General features: G+C 36.9%; 1 protein-coding gene across 3 annotated transcripts in view; it reads left to right on the top strand.

The window, feature by feature from the left end:
* The window catches only part of nlgn3a (neuroligin 3a), a 191,817-nt gene extending 173,339 nt beyond the window's left edge, over nt 1-18,478 (top strand). For all 3 annotated transcript variants that reach the window (XM_051127619.1, XM_051127618.1, XM_051127620.1), the window contains one exon: nt 16,959-18,478. In XM_051127619.1, coding sequence (XP_050983576.1) covers nt 16,959-17,811 — 853 coding nt within the window. In that variant the 3' untranslated portion in view covers nt 17,812-18,478. The remainder of the gene's footprint in view (nt 1-16,958) is intronic.
* The last annotated feature ends 5,977 nt before the right edge of the window (nt 18,479-24,455 follow it).

Here is a 24,455-nt window from a genome sequence, read left to right as displayed (position 1 = left end):
TACTTTACTTAAAGCAGACCAAGACCACTTATAAGTAATAATAATATTTTTTTTTTCAAACAGCTACAACTAGATATCAGACCAGGTGAATGTGTAATATGACATTTGCTCTGAACTATTTTTATTGTAATAGCAGTATGATTATTTTGATGATGCCCTTTAGACAGCTGGTGATAAGAAACTCTGCAATTATATGTCAGCTAGCAGTCATTAGAGTATTAGTAGTATGTTTGCTAAATATATGCTAACACTTTATTTTGATGGTTCCCCAACATTTGACCTACCCTAACCTTAAACTGAGTCAAATATGTAAGTATTACAATGTATTATAATTATTATGTTTATTTATATGATATAACACATTATGGTTTTTTATAACGCATTATGAATTTATTATAATGCCTTAAGAATACCCTTATAATGAATTATAAATATGGGCTTCGTAGAAAGTGTTACCAATTTTTTTTTCTTAACATGACATTGCATGACACCTCTGTCAACAGGTTTATTTTATACCATTTTTAATTAAACATCTGAGAAATCAGAAAAGAAAATGTCCAGATTATTCACAGACAAGATTGTTGGTAGAGAACTGTGAGGAGGTAACTAGTGGGTACGATTATCAGACATTGCTGATGAAACCAAAATGCGACGTATCACCCAGTAAAACGAAGTAACCAGTATACTTATGTACCACTAGTGTGCAACTGAAAGTCCATGTACGCTAGGTACCACTCATTGAGTTGGTCTGTTTTTGCTTCCTGTGAGTGAAATCTGTTGCAGAATACTACTGTTTACAGCCTACTGTATGAATGGGACTTGAGACCCCGTGCAGAGGGAATTATCAGTGGAACTTACCGCATTTTTGCCCCTCAGCAATATCGATCAAAACCCCTCTCTTCAGTTGATCACTGCCGCCCCAGGTGACCGCATACTCAACAACACCTCCTCCCTCGCTCCCCCTTCTCCTTCCTGCTCAATCCTGCCCAGAGCACAAAGCATTATAGATCTGTATGAGGAGTGCTTGTAATCAGCTCTAACAACACAAATCTAATTTGACAACTGCTGTTACTGAGAAAAATTGATTGGTCATGCTGCTGCTTCTCCACTTTTACCAGACACAATAAAAATAACACCCCTTGACATTTATAAATCATTCTTTAACTGTTAAGTGCACACTAGGTGTAGCCAAAAAATAACATACACAGAGTGGAAATGCTAATGGCTGAGTACCGCAGGCTATTTTTTTTTTTTACGCTGAATGCTCAAGTCAACATTCTGCAAGCATATCAGAGAACTTTTTCAGAACAACATCTGTCCAGAAAATGTCAAATTAACTCAAGGGCATGGGACATTTGTACGCTAAAAACTGATTTCCTCCCACAGGGTAATAATTTTCTCTGTTAGACTGCCAGATTCCCTCAGTTTCTCAGCAAATACAAAAACAAAAATAAAAACAAAAATCGATCTTCTTTTTAACAGTCAAAATATTGTTTCTTAAATATTCAATATTGTAACTTTTGATACGAGTCTGTCAAATTCTGACAGTTTTATTAAAAATGTGTTTTTGCAGGAATTAATGAATAATGTGCAATTTAGATGTTTAATTATTTTTTAAAGTGTTTATAATAAAATACATTTAAATTTTATATAGTAACATACCTACTGACAGGGTTCCCTGTGTAGTTTATTCCCCGTGTAGTTCCCTCTGTTATACCTGACATATATCCAAATGAATTGATAGCAAATCAAGTCAAGATCAGAATCAAATCTAACTGTGAAATTTGTGCAAATACCCAGCCTTATTTCCAGTACTGAAACAGGAAGTTAGGAAGGGACACACTGAAGGGCTCATTTCTTTTTTTAACATCACAGATCAAAACACACTTGAGTTGTACTATGGATGAAAACAGTAAAGTTATGTTCAAAACAAATCACTTGTTTTGCCATAGTTTGATAGTTGGGAAAGGAAATACAGCATGACACAACAACCACGACTTGCTATTGCTTGTTGAAAACAGATGATATATTCAATTTAGAGGACATTCTCATTATAAAGAACATATTATTGGACAAAAAAATACAAACCTGCAAAATGACTCATCAATATTTGTGGTCTGTTTTAAGATTATAAATTGTAAATGTGTATATCCGTATATCTATGAAGTCTGTCCATTTTAATACAATATTAAATCGATGGCCTTAGAGCTTATTTCCAATTTCTAAAATGCCATTTCTTGAACATATTTTGATGTGAAGACACAAAACCATCTCCTAAACCCCTGCTGTGTCATATCTGCTATTTTAAAGCATCCTTTCAGAAATACTATTATATAAAGATTATTTATTACATGACAAACACTGTATCCTCTTGTAGTCATTCATCTAATGGCTCCCAGTTGAAATGGCATTATAGAATCCATTTCAAGCACTACTGATGTGCTGAGTATTTTTATTCTGATATTTTTATTCTGATATTACTGCCCATAGATTTGCTACATTTGTGTGGCTCTATTGTGAGAAGCGGATTATATAGGATACTGCTTAGCGGTCGGCTTGTACAGAGTAACGGATTAGATGCCAGGATAACGAACCTCTCAATCGCATAAAGTGAGCAAATCATCACTTCCATCTTAACCAGCAAACTCTCTGGTTTAGTTCTGATGCATACTAATGATAGCCACAAATGCGCACTACAGCATGTGAAGTGTGCTTACAGCTTCTCCATGTGATGACCTAGATAGCGCTCCCTGGCATCTCTCTAAACTGGACACTTGTACCCAAGCCAAATACAGAAATATGGAACCTAGAGATGAATAGGTGAACGTTATATTAAGCTTGTGCGACTTGTGTCCTCCAGCCCCGATTAAAATAGTTGAGGGTTTCATCTTTTGTTTCCTGAAGCAAATTAAAAATAAAATGGTTTGGCAAACAATATGTTTGGATAATGTGCTCTTCTGTCATTCCAAATAAATGAATACATGTGGAAAAAATCCTCTATATTATCCCCTTCTACCACGCGCTCTCTGTTCTCTGTGGTGCCTCCTCCTAGCAACAACAAGTGCATCCATTTCAAGCACAAAATAGTTAAAGACATGCTTTTTTGGGGTTAAATAATGGCGCAAATCCCAGTAATTTGACGAGCGTAAACAATAGTAAATTGTGTTGCGTGATTCATTTGAATACTCTCCTCCCATAAATTTGGCATCTGAAAGGCAAACGCAATATTCAATAGGGTCAGGCGCAAAAATAACTGTGTCCACGCTTTTTCAGCGCTAATTAATCACTGTGCGTCTTTGGTAAAACCTGACAGTGCAGTTTTTTTCAAATAATTTGTGAATTATTTGCTGTGGTGACCCCTAATACGTGCAGCCGAAAGTGTGAAAGATATTAAAATGTTACATAATTATTATCAGAACTATCAGTAAAAAGCATACATGTCTTCTGTTTGAAGAGGGTTTTACAAACAGGTGGTGGGTCTGACAGCTCTCACAATGTGTTGAATCTGTGTAATATTTGAAAAAATGGCGTTATTACGTATTTCTTCCTAACAAGTCTTTTTGAAGAAAAGTCCAAATAGACATTTTATCTGTCTTTGGGACAATTATTAAAAATCATTAATCTTTGAAATGAATGGAAGAATAATGATAAAATGCTGCCAAGTGTAGTGCCATTAAATTGAATTCAAACCTCAAAGGGTTTTTAGACATTTTCTCAGCAGGTTTTGAAGAGTAAAAGTGTAATACATTAGCCCCCTAATTAATTTATCAAGTGTTAACCAGTGGCCATTAGTCCTGCAGAAAAACAAAAGCATCCAAGAACCTTCTTCACACTTGAAAACTGAATTGGCGGTGCATATCGCCTTTGTTCAGGCTACTAATGGACCTCAAATGCTGCCGTCTGCATTTCTATAGAGATCGTAGCGCTAGCATTTGATGGACAGGGGCTGTTTCCTCTATATTCTTCTACTGTGTCATTCAGCCTCCAGTCAAACAGCCCATGCTGTGCCGAGCCCAAAACGTTGCTGAGCAGAATGCTGTTGTGCTTTTCCTTTTGTCCTCCTATTTTCTCTGCATCTCCCATCATGCTTTCTTGTAACAAGAACACAAGCCACTCTCAGAAATGCTGAGGCCTGCTGGGATGAGTCCAGATATTTCTGTTTGAAAAGCCCATGTTTTTTCATGATGCTGTCCCTTGTGGAGACAATTCCACTCGAAGAATAAAACATGATTAATCAATAATCAATAAGCCATGATTAATAAATAAGACTTAGCGGCGCACGTGCCAGCTTGGCTGTAATCGCTCAATGATTTGACACGACCTGCATTCTGCGTTTTATCGATGCATCTGTATTGAAGTCTGTTTTATTGAAATTCTGTTGCCTGTGCTTCATCTGAATGGCAAGCAGATGCTCATTAACTTACACTGTCTTGTCGTATCTGCCTCGTGATTGAGAAAACAAAAATAATAATTTCAATGCTGCATCTTAATGAGCAGCTTCCCTCACCGCTACACCCAGACAGAGTCTCTTGAACATCAGTTGACCCTGCACCCAAGGCCAAGACAATCTCTTTCTCTGCCTTTGAGCTAAATTGCTTCCCGCATCCGCTTGTTTTGACGTTCCTAGACTACGGCGAGTCCAATCGTGAATTAAAAGAGATTGTGTTTAGTTTGTTAAGCAGTCTCAGGGCCTTCTCAATTAAGTTTAGCACTTGATACTGTAGGAAATATCTTGGCAATATACAGATTTGCTTTGGGGAAGGAAAGGAAGGATCCTGCATAGGATCTTGAGAGGCCCTGGATGCTCATGACGAAGAGGCCACGCTGCATGTCGAATGTAATGAGCTGAAGCATCATCAGAGGAGAGCTGAGAGATCGGTGCCGGACAGGAGTCAGGACTCATGTTGACCATCACTCACCTTACCCATCCGATCAATAGCAGTTATAATGAAGAGTGCACAGGGGCCCGTGTCCTGCAGCTACCTGTATTATTTCAAAATCATTGCCTTCTTTTTGGCTTACTGAAAGAAAATCTCCCTGACAGTGATATAGAGATGTTCTAATACATTTCAAGATTCAGTATTTGAGGCTGCTTTTATGAATAAATACTTGAGTTAATTGCCCATGTAAAAGTCACCATTATGTGGCAGTGCATTTTATCATAGGTGTTAGGTTAAGAAACTTAATCAGTATAAACATGTATTTTACTTCCCCTCACTCGTTTACATTTAAAGGAGAAGTCCACTTCCAAAACAAAGATTCACATATAATGTACTCACCCCCTTGTCATCCAAGATGTCCATGTCTTTCTTTCTTCAGTCGTAAAGAAATTATGTTTTTTGAGGAAAACGTTTCAGCATTTTTATCTGTATAATGGCCTGATATGGTGCCCCGATTTTGTAGTTTAAATGCAGTTTAAATGTAGCTTCAAACGATCCCTAATGCAGTTGTAAACGATCTCAGCCGAGGAAGAAGGGTCTTATCTAGCGAAACAATCGGTTATTTTCATTAAAAAATAAAATTTCTATACTTTTTCATCTCAAATGCTCGTCTTGTCTTTCTCTTCCTGAACTCTGTGTATTCTGGCTCAAGACAGTTAGGGTATGTCAAAAAACTCCAATTGTATTTTCTCCCTCAACTTCAAAAATCATTTCAAAATCACCCTACATCGCTGCAGAAGTACCGACCCAGTCTTTGCAAAGTGAACATGCAAAGAAGATCAAACACCCTTAACAAAAAAGGTAAAACAGCGATATAGGACGATTTTCAGGTTGAGGGAGAACATGAGATGGGGGTTTTTCGCCATACCCAAACTGTCATGATCTGGAACAAAAACAGTCCAGGCAGAGCAAGACAAGTTGAGCGCTTGGCATTTAAAAGTATGTAAATTGTATTGTTTTTCTTAAAATAACTGATCGTTTCACTAGATAAGACCTTTCTTTCTCGGCAACCGCATTTGGGATCGTTTGAAGCCGCATTTAAACTGCATTTAGGAAGTTCAAAACCGGGGACCATATCAGTCCATTATATGGAGAAAAATGCTGAAATGTTTTCCTCAAAAAGCTTAATTTCTTTACGACTAAAGGAAGAAAGACATGAACATCTTGGATGACAAGGGGGTGAGTACATAATATGTGAATCCTTGTTTTGGAAGTGGACTTCTCCTTTAATGGCATTCAAAACAGAACAAAAATAAATACATACATGGATAAAAAATAAATTATAGTGTCATTCATTACAAACAACATTTATTTTAAATGCTAAATATATATATATATATATATATATATATATATATATATATATTATATTATTATTATTATTATTATTATTATTATTATTATTATTATTATTATATATTTATTTGAAACCAAACTGAAACTAAACCACGTGATGGGCTAACTAGGCTCACATACCTCTCATTCGACATGACTCGTTTCATGAGTGAATCATTAGACACGGTGTAACATTTGGTTGCTAAACTATTTTTTATTAAAGAATATAGTTTGAAATAAATGTAATATTTTCAGGTTACTTAATTTAATGTTAATTGCAGTTAAATAAAGATAGTTTTAGTTTATCTTAAATGTAGTTAGTTGAACTTACTGTAAGTACACCTTTATATGTAATTACATAATTTTATTGGCTTTTATCTGAAATATGGATAAAGGAATATGGATGACCCCTTGAATGTACTGACAAACATTTATTATTGTAAATTTAAACATACTTTATTCTAATGTCTTTTCTATTACATTTTTTGTGATATATTTAAATATATTTGTAATTACACATTTGTAATGATGAATGTTGGAATTTAGCACATTTAAAATATATGAACTTGAATATCAAGTAACACAACAGTTAAAATTATACTCTAAAGTACTTTACAAATGTTTTCTATTGCTGCATAGGAGATGCAAAATAAACATTACCAAAGCAACTGACTATCTAAACTTTAAGCAACAGCAGTTTAAACTTTCTGGGCTGAATAGCAAGGTTTGTTGAAAGCATCCCCTCTCTCTCTGTCATGTTTTATGTTATGTATTCTATCTGCTGACCTTGAGAACAGCAAAGAGAGATAAGAAAAACTCTAAATGTAACACTGCATCTTTCAAAAGATAAGCCAGTTGTGTGTGGACCTTGAAATGCACCGTAAGATGAAAAACCAGACGAAGCAGTGCACGCTACATCCTGTATTTATAAATAACCCCTAGATAGAAAACTTTCAAATTAAAAGTACATACACTACCTTGAGTTACAACCAATGCTATTCAGTTGAAGATGGAGTTTTCATTGAAATAAGTGACCCTGACCAAAGTACACTAAGACATTGAAGTGGAAACAGAGGCTTTTATGATGCCCCATCGGATTTGGTGTCTCTATGTCCACAGTCATTCAAGCGCTGCAAATTAGACTAATGAATAACCAATGGAATTAACTCTGACTCGTTTTCACCTTCTCATATTCATTAGATTTATTCTGCTATGACTGCTATGTGGAAAAAAGACCTTTTAGGGTTTAGCATGTTTTTGTTTTTTGTTTTTTGTTTTTTGGGGGGGGGGATTTCTTTCTTTCTTTCTTTCTTTCTTTCTTTTATTCAATTCTATATGTAAAAATGAGTTTTTTAAGTGGCTTATTGCTATGGATAACTGGGTAATACTTTAGAATAGGGAACACTTATTTACTATTAACTATGACTTTTTTCTTAATAAATCCCTAATTTGCTGCTTTTAATAGTTTAATAGTTAGTAAGGTAGTTGTTAAGTTTAGGTATTGGGTAGGATTAGAGATGTAGAATAAGGTCATGTAAAATAAGGCATTAATATGTGCTTAATTAGCACTAATAAATGGCTAATATTCTAGTAATATGCATGCTAATTAGGGATGTGACGAGATCTTGTGACGATATCCCCATGAAACATTTTGCAGTGTTTACAATAGAACTGCACAATTAATCCTTAAAATATTGAGATCTCGATTCAAACACCCATGCGATCTTATTCCTGAATGACAACGATTTAGCTATGCCTATTAGGACTGTTTCACATCGCGAGTGTCAGTGAAGCGTGAGAAGCACGTTTTGCGGCTGCTCATGCTAATGAATCAGAGGGTCGGGGTAAATGTGAACGCAGAAAGAGCAACACAAACAGTCTTTTCAACCACATTATAATCATTATTTCTGTGTTACAGACATTTAAATAACAGAAGTACTGGGATTAATTTTTATCGTTTGGGTATAAACACTTACTGTCTTCAGTAGCGATCAAAACGAAAGTATCTTAAAGGGGTCATCGGAAGTTCACTTTTCCATGTTGTTTGAACATTAATGTGTGTTGGCAGTGTATGTACAAATCTACCCTATAATGATAAAAATCCATGCAGTGGTTTTTAATTAATCTGTAAAAATAATATGCCCTTTTTCAAATCGAGCCGTTCTCAGATGCCTGTCGGTGTGCCGTCACACCCACAGAGGCCGCTCCCACAATAGTTGATTGACATGAGCTCTTACCTTAGACCAGCTGTCACCGCTAAAGATGCAGTAGATTACGTTTGTTTGTGAATGGAATGCGCCTCCCAATCTACATATGTCCGTCTATGTTCGCGCGAATCATTCATGATCCAGCTTCACTTACAGCAGAACTGAGTATAAGCATTTTTTTTACGAATCTTTGCGATCACCTTTCCTTATTTCCTTGGTAGTTAGGAAGTTTAGCGGCTAAACGCGACTAAATGCGGCTAATGTAAACAAGACCGTCTTTCCACAGAGAGTAGAGAGGGGCGGGGTGAGCAGAGCTCATCTGCATTTAAAGGAACAACCCCTTAGAATGAGATGATTTTTGCAGAGCTGATTTTGGCAAGGTAAAAAGGGTGTTGTTTTACAAAACCATTGAGAATTTTTAATCAAAGTATATTAGAGACTTTTCATTAAGACCCTAAAGAATCATATCAACTTGTGGAAAATGGGCATCCGATGACCCCTTTAACACTTGGATGTATTGTAACGCTTAACGCTTATCCTCTTCCGCCAGGAGGTGGCGACAACTGCCCGTTTAAAAAAAAGTATGTCATTGAATCATTCATTCAGATTTCAATAGTCAAACAAGTCTTAATGATGTGAGACACTGACTCTTTCATTGAATGTTTGTTTGTTTTTTTTAATCATTATTATTTAGTTTAAATAAATATAGGTTTTTAAAAGACTTAAGCAATGAACATTTTGTCAGAACCACCAGTAAATTACGTTATTTTGTTTAGTTGTCTAATCTTTTTTCTCCAGAATCGTGAGAGAATCATGGTCTCCAATTTATTAAAAATAACTGGGATTCTCAATTTATCCAGAATCGTGAAGCTCTTGTTTAAATGTTATTACTGCATATAATTCATTGAAATGAAAGTTTAATTTCCTAAAGTTCAAAATGCAACTACATTTTTTTTGCATTTTGTCTTTTTCAGTTGAATAAAAGACTATTTTACCTATATATTTGATCATTGAGGATTTCTTAAGAAAAGTTTAAAAATCTCGTTTCGTATCGTTCTCGTGAACCCAGTCTCGTGTCTTGTCTGGTCTCATGGGATAAGTGTCTCGTCACACCCCTAATGCTAATAAGCAACTAGTTAAGAAACCAGAAAATAAAGTTTAGAAGTACGAACAATTAGCCTTAGCAAATTTAAATGTAAAATTTAAAAATAATTGAATGACCGTTAACAGTGGAACTTTTTCCAGACTTAATTTGCTACTAGAAAACTAGAATACTACACTGCTAAGGTTGGATTCATTGATGAAAATATCTTCAGACAGACCTCTCCCTTTGGTGTTAGGATGGCGTTTAGGAAGTCCAACCTAGTTTCAGAATCTCAATTGTCGTGGAGTAGTTTTCTCTCAGGGCCTGAGATCTGAATGAGTGGCACTGATAGAGGCTGAAGTGCTGCTTCACCGGGCAAGCCCAAGTGGCCTGAACCGAACCATTTGAGAGGTTTAGGAGTCGATTTGAGTGGGTGACCTGACAGAACACTGTCAGCTAATTCATGGCCTCCATTTGCACATACACTACCCAGATTGTGGGTTAGTGGAATGAATGGGGCACCAACTTGGTCACTGGAGAGGGATAACACTTGTTATACATTATTGACATTGCTATGGTTACCTACTGTAACAAGGCATAGGGCGTGCAGTTTTATAATCCTCAAGCAGAAGTTTATTAGAAATATGCAGTCCTATATCCAAAAGAGTAGTCATACACTGTGGCATGGTCAAAATCTAAATAGTCACAATCAGGGTTATTTTTGGCTCATTTCCACCAAGCAGTACGGGTCAGTACAGTATGGTACGATTCAGGACCGAACACCGTGATCCAGCTTGCGTTTCTACCACCAACAGTACCCTTACTTGATAGGTGTAGAGTATCCCAGAAAGTAGCGACTGACGATAAAGCACAACAATAAGCACAACTCTGCCTCTTTTTGTTAAATGTCAGTTTTAATGAACAATAATAGCCATTATAAAAGTATAAGTACAGAGTATAAGAGGCTTATGTAAGAGGAGATAAAGACAAAAACAAACAATTCAGTCAAACATATGCTTGAAAGTCAGCATGGTGAAATTCAAAATAAATATATAAAGTTAAAAATAACTTATAATAAAAACAATACAAAAAATAGATTCATAAAACCAACGATTGCCTGTTAAATGTACCCAAAACAAATTGTATCTCATGTTTAGTCCTTACAGAGACATCAGAGCCAGCAGCAAATGTCAGAAGGACTAGCCGAGCTAAGGCTGCTCTAGGCGGGATACATGAGCACTGAGCGCCCGGTATAAATAAACCGCAGATTTGAGTTTTGAGTCAACAACTACATTCTCGTCTGAAAAAACTCTTAAAACTACATTTCATGACACAATAACAGTAATATTTTGAAATTAATCCATAAGAAGTGTCCATAAGAACAGACAAGAACGCATATCGAGAAATGGCTATTGTCTGTGTGAAAATATAAAATTATAAAATACACTGTTTTTGTTTTTTTGTGTGTGTTTGCACACTCTAATGTAAATAAGCCCAACACGCATGGACAGCATAGTGAAATGAGTGAAGGAGACGCTTTATCTCTTTGTAGCAGTTTAGCTCCACCCTTTTAGTGCACTGTAAAAAATAAAAACACAATTTGTTGAGTCAGCTTAAAATAATTTGTTACCCTGCTGCCTTAAAATTTTAAGTTTAGTTAACTAAAATAAGTTTAGTCAACTTGAAATGTTAAGTTGTACTAAGTAACAACTTAGATATTTGTGTTTGCTAAACTTAACAGATGGGTAAGTAACCCAGCTGCCTTAAAATTTTAAGTTGATTCAACTCAAATATCTAAGTTGTCACTTAGTATAATTTAACCTTTCAAGCTGAATAAACTTTTTTTGAGTTGACTGAACTTAAAATTTTAAGGCAGCCAGGTTACAAATAATTTTAAGTTGGCTCAACAAATTGTTTTTTACAGTGTACCCTTTGCTGTACTAGGTACCCCAACGCAAAGGTACCAAAAATGTGGTACGGCACGATTCACTATTTTGGTACCATAGAAACCCCCCACATGTGAATTTTGTGTGGCACATTCACACGGGATAACCGAAGCCTGTGATTTTATTCGAATTTATCGACTTATCTCCCGGATATGATGGCACTTAATTTTTATTTTTAACACATTACTCTCGAATTATGATGTGAACCACCTTGCTTGATTGTGCGCTATTTTGGATAGGTTATTGCTTGGAAATATCTTGTCATTATCGGTCTAGCTGTATGATATATCATAAACAGAAGAATGTTACCACATGCTGTTATACATGTCATCCATATCCATCTAATCATTCTTTGGGTTTTTGCTCTTCTGATTATTTTCAGCTTTCTCATTACACAAATTGTGTTTTTGTATGGTGTATAGCAATATGACCCACAACCCAAAACACTCCAATGCAGCCTCCATTCTTCGCAAAAGAAAAATAAAGATAAAAGATAAAAAGACACAAATGAACAACAAATACCTTAAAAAAATGATATACAACCCCACCAAATCCTGGCCAAATCAAAGAGATGCTGATTTGCACACTACTATTACTATACTATTATACTATTATTATATCACAGGACCTTGGCATTCGGTGAAATATAATTGGTAATTTGCAGAGGAATTTTTACTTTACAAATTACAGACATGGACAACACGCACAGGATTATGGTCAGAGAAAACCTTCTGCAATTGTTACAAATGACTAGAGGTCACCAGGTAATACTAATCCCTTGCGAACAGGACTTAAAACTAAAATTAAAATAATTAAAATAATTATAATAATAACAACAAAAATGCAAACAGGAAATATGAAATGAAAATGAAAACAAATTACAATATATTATATTATATTATATTATATAAATATAATAGAATATTATGTAAATATAATGTAATATTTACAGAAAAGAAACATAATAGTATCTCAATCTAAAATGACAGACAGATCATGCAAGAGATCAGTAACATAACCAAAACATGAGCTCAGTATAAATGGCCATAACTGCAGGATAAATGAGACTTCACAAACATTGAATGACTCACGCTGCCTTATATCAGAGCCCCTCCCCTAAAGGGAGCCTTCAAGGTTAACAAAAAGAAGCATAACGCTGCAGTACACTTGCAAGGAGACAAGACAGGAGGCCTTTTTAAATGGATGTCAGTGAAGAAGAGGCTTCAATACTCTTAAATGAACTGCTTTTGTGAGGAAACAACTCACAATCGACAGCCTGTTGGCTAATTATTGCCCATTATTTGAGATTGCATTCATGTCCACAGCACAAATGGTGCTGTAAGAGTACTGTGCTAAAACAGAATACTTTTAATACATAAAAAGTTTAGAAAAAATACAGAACCTTAAGTGTAAGAAATAGTACAGTCTGGTAGCACTAATTCTAATTACGCATCTTCATTTACATCAACACACTAAATCACAAGCTAAACCCTCACGTGTGAAACACCCACGCAAAGTATGTCATCACTGCAGATCAACAGCCTCTGAAGACACATGCAAAACATCACGACTGACCTCAAATCAGCAGTCAGTAGCATTGAAAACTCAGCTGCAAACACAAATATGCTGTGTCATGCAAGTCGGTTGATTGACCATTATGAGACTGTGTGGTGATATTGAGATCCTAGCGTTTCCTATTAAGCGAGAATGCCCCAGGTATACTGACTGCCACTCGCACGCCACGCAGCAAGAATTCATATATGCTGCACCGCTGCGGCACTTATGTCCTGTTCTCTGGCATGTTGCACCGTGGCAGATCAATATGACCTTACCTCTGCTGCCTGCTTCTTTGAAACTTAATTACTGATATTCAGCTACAAAGTCATCATGGTCCGGCTGCCAATATTCATTGGGGATCATTACCAGCCTAATAAAACTGGTTATTTATCAGCTTCTGAGCTGACATTCAACCTATCTGCATTTACTTCTCGGCTCGCAGAGGCACAGATGAGAAAAAAAGCACAACAAACATAAAAGAATGTGATTTGTTTTCAAACTAGCTGTTTTTCTGTCCTTAGACTTTATTTTTTGCAGAGGTGTCACAGCATAGACCAGTGTCTCTCCAACTGTTTTGGATGACATGACTTTAGAAATGTGTACATTTGTAAAAAAAAAAAAAAAAAAAAAAAAAAAAAAAAAATGTTTTATGTATAATTTTTGCATCTAAGACTCTTTTGCAATGCATGATGTGAAGCTGAACTGGCATGTCAACGGTTGCACAATGTAATATTGTGTGAGACAGGCCATCAACAAAAAAAAAGAAATTATTCTGTTTACCCCAAGTATGCAAGTTGCATCAAGATGCTCGATTTTCATAAGGGCAAGCACAACATTTCAAACATGATTTTGATAATGTAACGTCTTTAACACAGCAGTTCTAGACAGATGGATAAGCTTTTCTTAGCTTTAGCAAATTCTAAAATATGTTTAATAGTAATGCATTTGAATTTAATTCGCATAATAACACTGAATTACAGTGTCATCTTTTCTGAATGTTGTCATAGTTGATGCATTTTCTGATAGGACTCTTCCGCAGATATGCAAAGTTGCTACTTGGATTTAAAAGTGTGCGGCTTGCAGACTAGCAGACAGTATACAAACAGCTGCCATCTTGACTTCTTGTCACTTTTCATCCTCTGTGACAAAACATTAGCGACAGGGAATGTCCCTACATTTTGGAGTTGAACGACTCAAGGGCACACCAGTGGTATCTCTAACTGTTTAGTTCATGGGGTGTCTCTTCATTAGATCAAGTCTCTGAAACGTTACATTGTTCCATCTTGCAGTATTTTATCACAGATGAGGGGTCAAGGTTTAGCTGGTTAGCATGTCCCTGTTAGCTCCTGCTTGTTGAATCATACCATGTGGCAGCGAAAAGCATATTTCTCCACTGACAGTGATGAAAAAAAAATATTTCTGATTAAATTATTTTTATGTAGTGTATATTGTACCACTGCCCACTTTTCGAAGAGCTTTTAAAAGCTTAGGATAGTCACTAGTGGAGCTAAAAGACAACAAGTAGATGTGTGATTATTTAGATGGCATATGTTCATGCAGACGATAACTCAATAGTACCACAGAGGTTGGACGCCACCTTGCTTTGCCTTCTGTGAGCTTGTAATATCAGTTGGAGAAACAGTGACCCCTGGAGGCTAAAGGCTAATACAACACACACACACGAGGGCCTTTTGCCAGCATCCCCCCTTTAGCGTTTAGATTAATATGGTCCACTTTCTATCAGCACACTCGCTGTTAATGCAATCTGCACTGCTTTCCCAAAGCAATTAACGGAATGGATGCACTGCTGTTGTTTTATCAAAAACAAGTTGCATCCTGAAGCACATCTCAGCTGTTGATTTATTCATTTGTGTTTCACTTTAAAAGCCTCTGGCCCATCTCTTTTTTTACACAGAATGAGCCGAGGATGCGTGAAGCCCAGCAGGCAGAGGTGCTTAGAGATATGAGCTGTAACGTAATGTCACACAAGGGAGAAATAGAAAATGATGATTTGGAAGAAGTGCCAGGCATCTTTATACAAGAAGGTGAAACAAGACAGATAGTAGCGCAGTGATGATGAGGAATGTCTGTGAACGTAAAATTGTTTTGTTGATTGGCGCAAACTCCAGGGGTTGATATGAGAAAGGATGTGAGCTTTATGCATGCTTAGCATGACCAAGAATGAAGGTACTGTATTATTGAAAAGAAAGAAAGGCAGAAAAGAAGAAGCATGCAGATGTTTCTGCTGAAGATTGTAAAGTATGATAATGATAATAGAATAATAAAAGATAATAGATAATAAAAGAGCCAGTGTCAAATTCTGCTTCTGGAGGGCCAGTGCCCTCTTGAGTTTAGCTTCCATCTGCCCTAAAACACTTCCCTGGAAGTTTCTAGTAATCCCAAACTTGATGTGTGACAAAATTAGGACACCTTTACTGTTAACATAGGAATTAAGAGGGTAAGTAACGGTCAGACACTGCTAATCAAATATCTTTGATTAACTAATCATCAGCAAGCGTGAGCACCTCCATAAACAAAGATGTTTTGGCAGTTTGCTGGTTCAGAGAAATGGCAGGCAACCCAAGAACTACAGGCCTCAGTTAACATGTTAAATGATAAAGTTCATGATAGTACAATTAGAAGAATATGGGACAAGTATGGCATATTTGGAGGGGTTCCCAGATGAAAGCTTTTTCTATCTAAAAAAAAACATGGCAGCACGGATTAGGTTTGCAAAGTTGCATCTACACAAACCAGAAGACTTCTAGAACTATGTCCTTTTGAACAGACAAGACCAAAGCAGATGTGTTGCAATAGTCCAGTCAAAATCCAGACCTCATCCTGACAGAATTGCTGTGGCAAGAGCTGTGCATAAACAAATGCCAATAAACCTCAATAAACTAGAGCAACATTGTAAAGAAGAGTGGGCCCAAATTAGTCCAGATCGATGTGAGAGACTGATAATTCATTTTCCAAATTTTAAGACCAGATAATGCCAAGGACCAGATTTTTTTTATCATTTTTATTATGTCCTTATACAGAAAACCGTGGAATTTAATAGGTTGTCCTAACGTTTTCAGATGACTGTATTGACAGGGGGGTTGTCAAAGTGTAGACAAGACAAAAAGCACCACTGATATGGTCCATACAACTAGGACATTATATTCCAGGCCTTTTGAAGCTTTTCTTGAAAACCGAAAGCTTCATGTAGCATATGAGTTGTATGAGCTACATTTATAGTACCTAGTCACTAGATGTAACAATGCACCTTGATCCAGTTGAAAATCGATGAAAATATGTGATGATTCAAGTTGGTTGAGATGTCAAACGAACTGCGATACAGTTGGGGGCAGGGGTTTATAAAAATGAGGAGAACTTACTGTCTTCAGCAAAGTTTATATAGTATTTTATTTTCATCTTACCACTGTATAATTCAGTTTTTGATTCAAATGCATTTTTTTGTACAAGGTTCATTTTCTGTGGACATTTATTTATTTATTTATTTTTGTTATTTGACATTAAAAAATTTTAGTTTCACAGACATTTGCAGCATTATGTCTGAGAAATGATAAAATGACACTTTTTCATTTATAATTTGTCTTAAATCTCATTTTGTTAAAAAAAAAAAATCATGAGAAAATCATATTGTGAGCCGTATCCCATCTGAGCTGAGTGAATCATTACATCCCCACTGTACGCCTTCACTGAAAAAGAGCTCGATAAATGTTCAGCAAAACAACAACTTTTTGGATTCCACGAAAACATGAAAATCATGATGACAGAATTTTCATTTTTGGATGAATTATTGCTTGAACTCTAGCAATTTACATGAAAACTTTACTTCTCAGCTTAGCGTAGTTTATTCATTGATGTTCTGTTTGTTTTGCAGAGATCCCAACAAACCAGTGCCTCAGGATACCAAGTTCATCCATACTAAGGCCAATCGCTTCGAAGAGGTAGCCTGGTCCAAATACAATCCACAAGACCAGCTATACCTGCACATCGGCCTAAAGCCACGAGTCCGTGACCACTACCGCGCCACTAAAGTGGCGTTCTGGAAGCACCTGGTCCCTCATCTGTACAACCTACACGATATGTTCCACTACACCTCCACCACCACCAAAGTGCCGCCACCCGAGACGACTCAGAATTCCCTGTCCACCAAACGTCCCAATGGCAAAGCCTGGCCGTTCAACACCAAGCGGCCGCCAATGTCTCCGGCGTACAACAGCGAGAGTGGGAAGGAGCAATGGAACGGAGAAGAGGAGCCAGGCCCTCTGGTGGTGGAGAACCCTCGGGATTACTCCACCGAGCTGAGCGTAACCATTGCAGTAGGAGCTTCGCTGCTGTTCCTCAACGTTTTGGCGTTTGCTGCTCTGTACTACCGCAAGGATAAGCGCCGGCAGGAACAGCACCCGCAACCCAGCCCGCCACGAGCCACCACCACCAATGACGTGAACCGGCACGCCCCTGAAGAGGAGATCATGTCCCTGCAGGTGAACCAGATGCACCACGAGTGCGACGCAGGGCCGCCCGGCGACCCATTACGACTCGCTTCACTTCCCGACTACACGCTGACTCTGCGGCGCTCGCCTGACGATATCCCACTCATGACACCGAACACCATAACCATGATCCCCAACTCGCTGGTGGGCATGCCGAACCTACATCCGTACAACACCTTCACAGCTGGCTTCAACTCCACCGGCCTGCCACATTCCCACTCCACCACACGTGTATAGCTTTATGGCGATCCAACACAAGGGAGGGATGGGGAAAAGTCTTTGGTTTTAATGAAAACGTTGAAGCGAGAGGAGGGGGTTCAGGACGATGATGGAAACAACATGATTTGAATAGACTTTTACAAAAAGCAGTGACAAGTTCTTTCCAGATGTCAAGTTGTGCAAACCTGCCAAAACAGAACTGCTCTCTTTCCTTTGAAAAGGGACGAGCATTTCAAGCAGTATTTTTTCTAATCATCATTTTAAAAGAAAAAAAAAACGCCTTTTTAAGCAGAATCGGGCGAATGGGGCGATCACTTTTTTCTTGAATAAATAACAAAAAAACAAACAAACAAACAAACAAAGGAAAGTGCATTTTATTTCCCATCACAGTCTTTTGTGGGAAACATGTTTCAAAACAGTGGCCTCTAAGGTGACATCTGCATAATATTGTTTGCTTTGCTTTTCGATTTATTTTCAATGCCTTATAAAGAGCTGTTTTTTCTCTTAATTTGACGATCTTTCCCTGAGATGTGTCTGTGTGGAATGTAGCGATCTGACTTTTAATGGTTGGATTCCAGGAAGCATGAGACAGACGACAAATATGGAAAGCGATGGATTGAAACGGTAACTGCAACTTATTTTCCAGTTGCATAACCTCACATGTGGTGTTTTAACTTTTTTTTTTCTTGGTTCCACTGAAAATCTTTGTTTGAAACTTTTCCATTGGACAAGACTGGAGATACAGACTTTAAAAGTTACTGTAATTGTTTTGTTTAAAGAAAAGTGCATCTTTTACAACAAAATTATCTATCGGCTCCTGCGTCAAATTCCCATGAAATGCACACTTACACACAACGCTCAGAGCACTGTTTGACTAGTGTGCGTGTGTGAGAGATTCTGGGTGTGAACGGGAATATCTGAGTTGAGTCTATGTGTGTGTGCGTGTTTGATTGCCTTTGCCATGTTTTCTGTTAAATATTTGTGTGATGGGAGTGGGGGGGGCTTCTTTACCACTGCGTTGATTTTTGTTCACCACAAGTAGTGTTTCAGCTGCGTCTCTTGTCGTCTGTCTTTGCGAAATAGAACTTTTTGTTATTTTAAAAAAGTTACATATGTCTAATTTTGCTTAAGAATTACAAAATAAATATATTATTTTACATGCAAGAGAAAACAATAGCTTAAGATTGAACTGAACTAACTGACATGATTCCATTGACTTTGTAAGCGTTCCTCTCAACTGGAGACAGTGGCCTCTTTACACTGAATAACCTGACTTCAGTGTAAACCTGTGTTTCTTTAAATATATATATAAATATGGGCATACATACATATATGTATAGGGCTTTTATGAAGATTTTGCTCCCATTGACCTGAAAGTGTAAATGACCATTATTATTAGCAATTATTAGGCTGAAAGCACCAATATTCAGAGGGCAGAGCAGTTAGTGTCTGTGCTAGTTTTATCCTCTACACCATAATCTGAGGCCACAACAAGTGTCTTTTTAATAGCTCTATATGTATATTTATGTATAAATATATTTAATATTTATTTATGTATACCAGATGTATACATGCTGATTGTGCCATGTGCCAAATTAAACCATAAAACTGGCGAAGAAAACGGTTTCCAAAAAACTTTATTTTATTTATATTTATTTAGAATGTTTTCTTTTTGTACAACTCCATCACAGTTAAATGCATATTACCTATCTGATTTATGTTGCTTAATATATCAGGATTTTTTAATGAAATTATGGGTGAAATTCAAGGTAGTATGCTAAACCAATTATCTGTAACATCAAGTCATTTTGCAGTATGATTAGAACAGACAACTGCTAAAACACCCCTTGAAAACTCCATTTTGCCAACACATACAATGTACACACACACACACACACACATATATATACATGAGTCCAATTTCAAAAATGACATAATGGGTAAAACTGTTCAGCAAAGCATTCGAAGAGACAGGTGTGTAAATTATGTTTAATTACACAACTCCAAAATAAAACCAGAGACTACAGACATACAAAGACGGTTCACTCCTATACTAATGAATGGGAAAAACTGCAACCTGACGGTAGGCCAGCCAATGCACATGTGCAGTCATAAGCCCGTTACGAATGCTCATGCGCATTGGCTGGTCTAGAATTTTACGTCTAGGCTTTTTAAATGCTATTTGAGCATGAGAAACAAAATTCATGGGGCAGATAATTTCAGATTTTATTGCTGATTTGAAATATGTCATGCGAGTTCAGCGAGTCATTTTTGAGATTTCAGGACCATTCATTTAGATTGAAAATATGAAGAGGCTTTCCTTGAAAGGGACTTTAATAAAAACCTAACACTGCGTAACGTCATTCCAGGCATCAGAAAGCCTTTATGGTCAGAAACTGGAGTTACAAGCTAGTATGAAAATCCCATGCTACACAATCATATAATAATATAATAATAATAATAATAATAATAATAATAATAAAGAAATAAAAGAAAATTAAAATGTAAATATTAGCATTGTTTTTTAAATGCACTAATAAATAATTATATTTTCATTTAATTGTTTTTATTTAAAAAAATGATAGTATTAAAATATTTATAATACTAAACTTTATAAATAGTTATTTTGTTCATAAAAAATAAAGTGCAATAATACTATGATTACTATTATTACTAAACATACTATGATCTGTGAACCAGACTGAAAAACTTTCTGTTCAAGGGGTATTTCAATGAGGGTTTCTGAGGAGAGGAGAGAGGGTGCTTAGGACTACAACCATTTAGCCTCCAGCATCAGACTCAGGTTCTGAGATGAAGCGGCCTCTGATTTTTGCCAGACTCTTGTCCTGTTTGACCTTCATCAACCCCCTGCAGTTCTTCGTTACAATAACTCAAACCCCCTTCATCACCAGCACCATGACATGTGCGTTTATCTACAATTCTGACCTTAAAAGTCACATTACTTTGAACTGTATTTTAAATCAATGTCTCGTCTTCACCTAGCAGGTTCTCCATAGATGTCCAAGGTTAAACGTGGTCCACTGCCGTTCGACATCTGGTTGTATAAGGCCCGAAACATAAGCAATCATGTAATACAAACTTTAAAAGGGCAACAAACTCTACTTTACAATGTAATTAGCTGTAATGAAGAATGAATACCATGCCTCTGTAGTTAAAAAGCTCTTGGAAATTAGGTTTGAATAAGACTTCAACAGAACTCCCAGAACCTGAGTCATCAGCAGATGAGAGTGTTTATTACTCATGTGGGTGTTTAAGGATGTTTCGATGGCAGCTTATTCATCACTCATATTCAGCTTTTGATCCCTGATTGACTGAAGAAATATCACAACATACATCATGGAAGTCTCACAGGAGCAGCCGCGTTTCCTCGGATGAGCATGCTGCAGACAGGGGTTATATTACAGACGGCACTGATATGAGCAGATAGAAACTCTGAGACCCTTTGGGCCACATGACAGACACCTGCTTCAATATCTACTGACTGAAGTACTCGGGTGTCACGCTAAACCCGAAGAATAGGCATAAGTATGACATTAAACGAGTTTTTAGGCTGTGCAGTGAAGCAATTTGATTGTAGCTTTGTTCGCTTGAGCGTGTACCTGCCGTTGAGGAAATTACTTTAGCTCCTAGGCTGGAAGCCGCGGTGCATAACATCTTCTCTTCTGTGTCTTAAGTGCTGCTCTCATAAATCACATGATTTTTCGCGCTTTCCTCTGCTGCTCTGTTCCTCTGGCATCCTCTTTTACTGTAGCTCTGAAAGGGTCTAATGTGCAATAGAAATGAATATGACATTTCCATTAATTAGATCGTCCATTTTCTGATTAAATGAATTATTCTTGAAGTAACATCTACATATTTTACTGTATTTAGAATGCCAATCTTGAGAATATTAGAGCTTGATAATGATCTCGTTCTCATGCACACAATGTTTCCTCATGTCTGACTCTATATTCAATGCTAACAGAAACACTATTGCCTTGTTTTGACCTGTTGATATGGATTTATCCCTATTTATGACAGACAAGTTAACAAACAAATGCAGTGCTCTTCTAAATTGCTGTATGGTTGCTAAATTGCTGGGTCTTGATAGGCACTTGTTAGGATGCTCTGGGTGCTAGTTGTTTGCCAGTGCTGGGAAAGTTACTTTTAAAAATAATGCATTACAATATTGTGCTGCTCCCTAACACAACTAATTGCGTTACTTGGTTACTTTTATTGAAAGTAATGCATTAATGCTACTTCTGTGTTACTTTTTCTCATCTAGGCTGAGCTTACTTGGTTGCTTTTAATATAAAAAGTTATATTTTTAGAAAATATAAAGGTTCTTTCAGTAAAAGTAAAATGAATACGCCTCAAACAAAAGTAAATTCACATCTGTACTCTAGAGGTTGCAACTCAAACATACCTCTCAGCTGTGCTGCCATTCTGGATTGCATGAAGAATTGGCTGCATGAAAAGAAAATTCAAAACTCTAAGCTCTAAACTCTGTTTATAAACTAATTTTTGCTTACTAGTATCGATGAATTGGATCGTTGAAGCTCAGCAGCAAAGACACTGGTTAATAAAATGAGATTACATACATAAAGGATATTTGTGTATTGTGTACAGTCAATAAATGGGAAAAATAATTGCCGTTACTTATTTGAAAAAGTAACTCAGACTTTTTCTTGTAAATAAAAAGTATTGTGTTACTTTACTAGTTACTCGAAAAAAGTAATCGATTACATAATTTAAATGACTTGTAATGCATTTATATTACACTTACATTTGATCATTTAGCTTTTATTCAAAGTGACTTACAAATTAGGGCAATAGAAGCAATCAAAACAACAAAAAGAGCAACAATACAAGTGTTGTAACAAGTACCGGTTAGTCTAACGCAGTACATATAGCAATGTTGTTGTTGTTGTTGTTTTTATAATACACTGACCAAAATAATAAACGCAACACTTTTGTTTTTTCCCTTATTTTTCATGAGCTGAACTCAAAGATCTAAGACTTTTTCTATGTACACAAAAGGCCTATTTCTCTCAAATATTGTTCACAAATCTGTCTAAATCTGTGTTAGTGGGCACTTCTCCTTTGCCGAGATAATCCATCCACCTCACAGGTGTGGCATATCAAGATGCTGATTAGACAGCATGATTATTGCACAGGTGTGCCTTAGGTTGGCCACAATAAAAGGCCACTCTAAAATGTGCAGTTTTATCACACAGCACAATGCCACAGATGTCGCAAGTATTGAGGGAGTGTGCAATTGGCTTGCTGACTGCAGGAAAGTCCACCAGAGCTGTTGCCCGTGAATTGAATGTTCATTTCTCTACCATAAGCCTTCTCCAAAGGCATTTCAGAGAATTTGGCAGTACATCCAACCGGCCTCACAACCGCAGACCACGTGTATCCACACCAGCCCAGGACCTCCACGTCCAGCATTTTCACCTCCAAACAGACCGTGTGTATGGCGTCGTGTGGGTAAGCGGTTTGCTGATGTCAACGTTGTGGTTTGAGTGGCCCATGGTGGCAGTGGGGTTATGGTATGGGCAGGTGTATGTTATGGACAACCAACACAGGTGCATTTTATTGATGGCATTTTGGATGCACAGAGATACCGTGATGAGATCCTGAGGCCCATTGTTGTGCCATTCATCCACGACCATCACCTTGATAATGCACATGGGGCTGTGCATTATCATGTTGCAGCATGATAATGCACAGCCCCATGTTGCAAGGATCTGTGCACAATTCCGGGAAGCTGAAAACATCCCAGTTCTTGCATGGCCAGCATACTCACCGGACATGTCACCCACTGGCCATGTTTGGGATGCTCTGGATCAGCGTAATAGCGTGTTTCAGTTCCTGCCAATATCCAGCAACTTCGCACAGCCATTGAAGAGGAGTGGACCAACATTCCACAGACCACAATCAACAACCTAAACAACTCTATGCAAAGGAGATGTGTTGCACTGCGTGAGGCAAATGGTGGTCACACCAGATACTGACTGGTTTCGGACACCCCCAATACAGTAAAACTGTACATTTTAGAGTGGCCTTTTATTGTGGCCAGCCTAATCATGCTGTCTAATCAGCATCTTGATATGCCACACCTGTAAAGTGTATGGATTATCTCGGCAAAGGAGAAGTGCTCACTAACACAGATTTAGACAGATTTGTGGACAATATTTGAGATAAATATGCCTTTTATGTACATAGAAAAAGTCTTAGATCTTTGAGTTCAGATCATGAAAAATGGGGGCAAAAACAAAAGTGTTGCATTTATAATTTTGGTCAGTGTAATAATAATAAATACAAGGAATAAAAAGTAGATAGAAAGGAGATAGAATAGATAGAGCTAATAATAATAAAAGAAAAACAAGTAGATAGAATAGAAATAGAATAGAGAGTTGGGTTACACTTTATTTTAAGGTGTCGTTATTACAGTGTAATTATACATTTAAGTACTAAGTAATATTTATTAACTTCATGTACTTACTAAATGGTTAGGGTTAGGTTCAGGGTTTGGTTTAGGATTACTTGCATGTAATTATGCATAATTTTTATTATAATAGTAAGTACATGTAAAATGTGTAACAAGGACACCTTAAAATAAAGTGTTACAGAGAGTTGTAGTGTTAGAGGGTGAA

Source organism: Labeo rohita, chromosome 14, assembly GCF_022985175.1.
Source record: "Labeo rohita strain BAU-BD-2019 chromosome 14, IGBB_LRoh.1.0, whole genome shotgun sequence".
In the NCBI taxonomy this organism is placed as follows: domain Eukaryota; kingdom Metazoa; phylum Chordata; class Actinopteri; order Cypriniformes; family Cyprinidae; genus Labeo; species Labeo rohita.
Note: the sequence above shows the minus strand (reverse complement) of the source record. Positions and strands in the feature narration are given on the sequence as shown.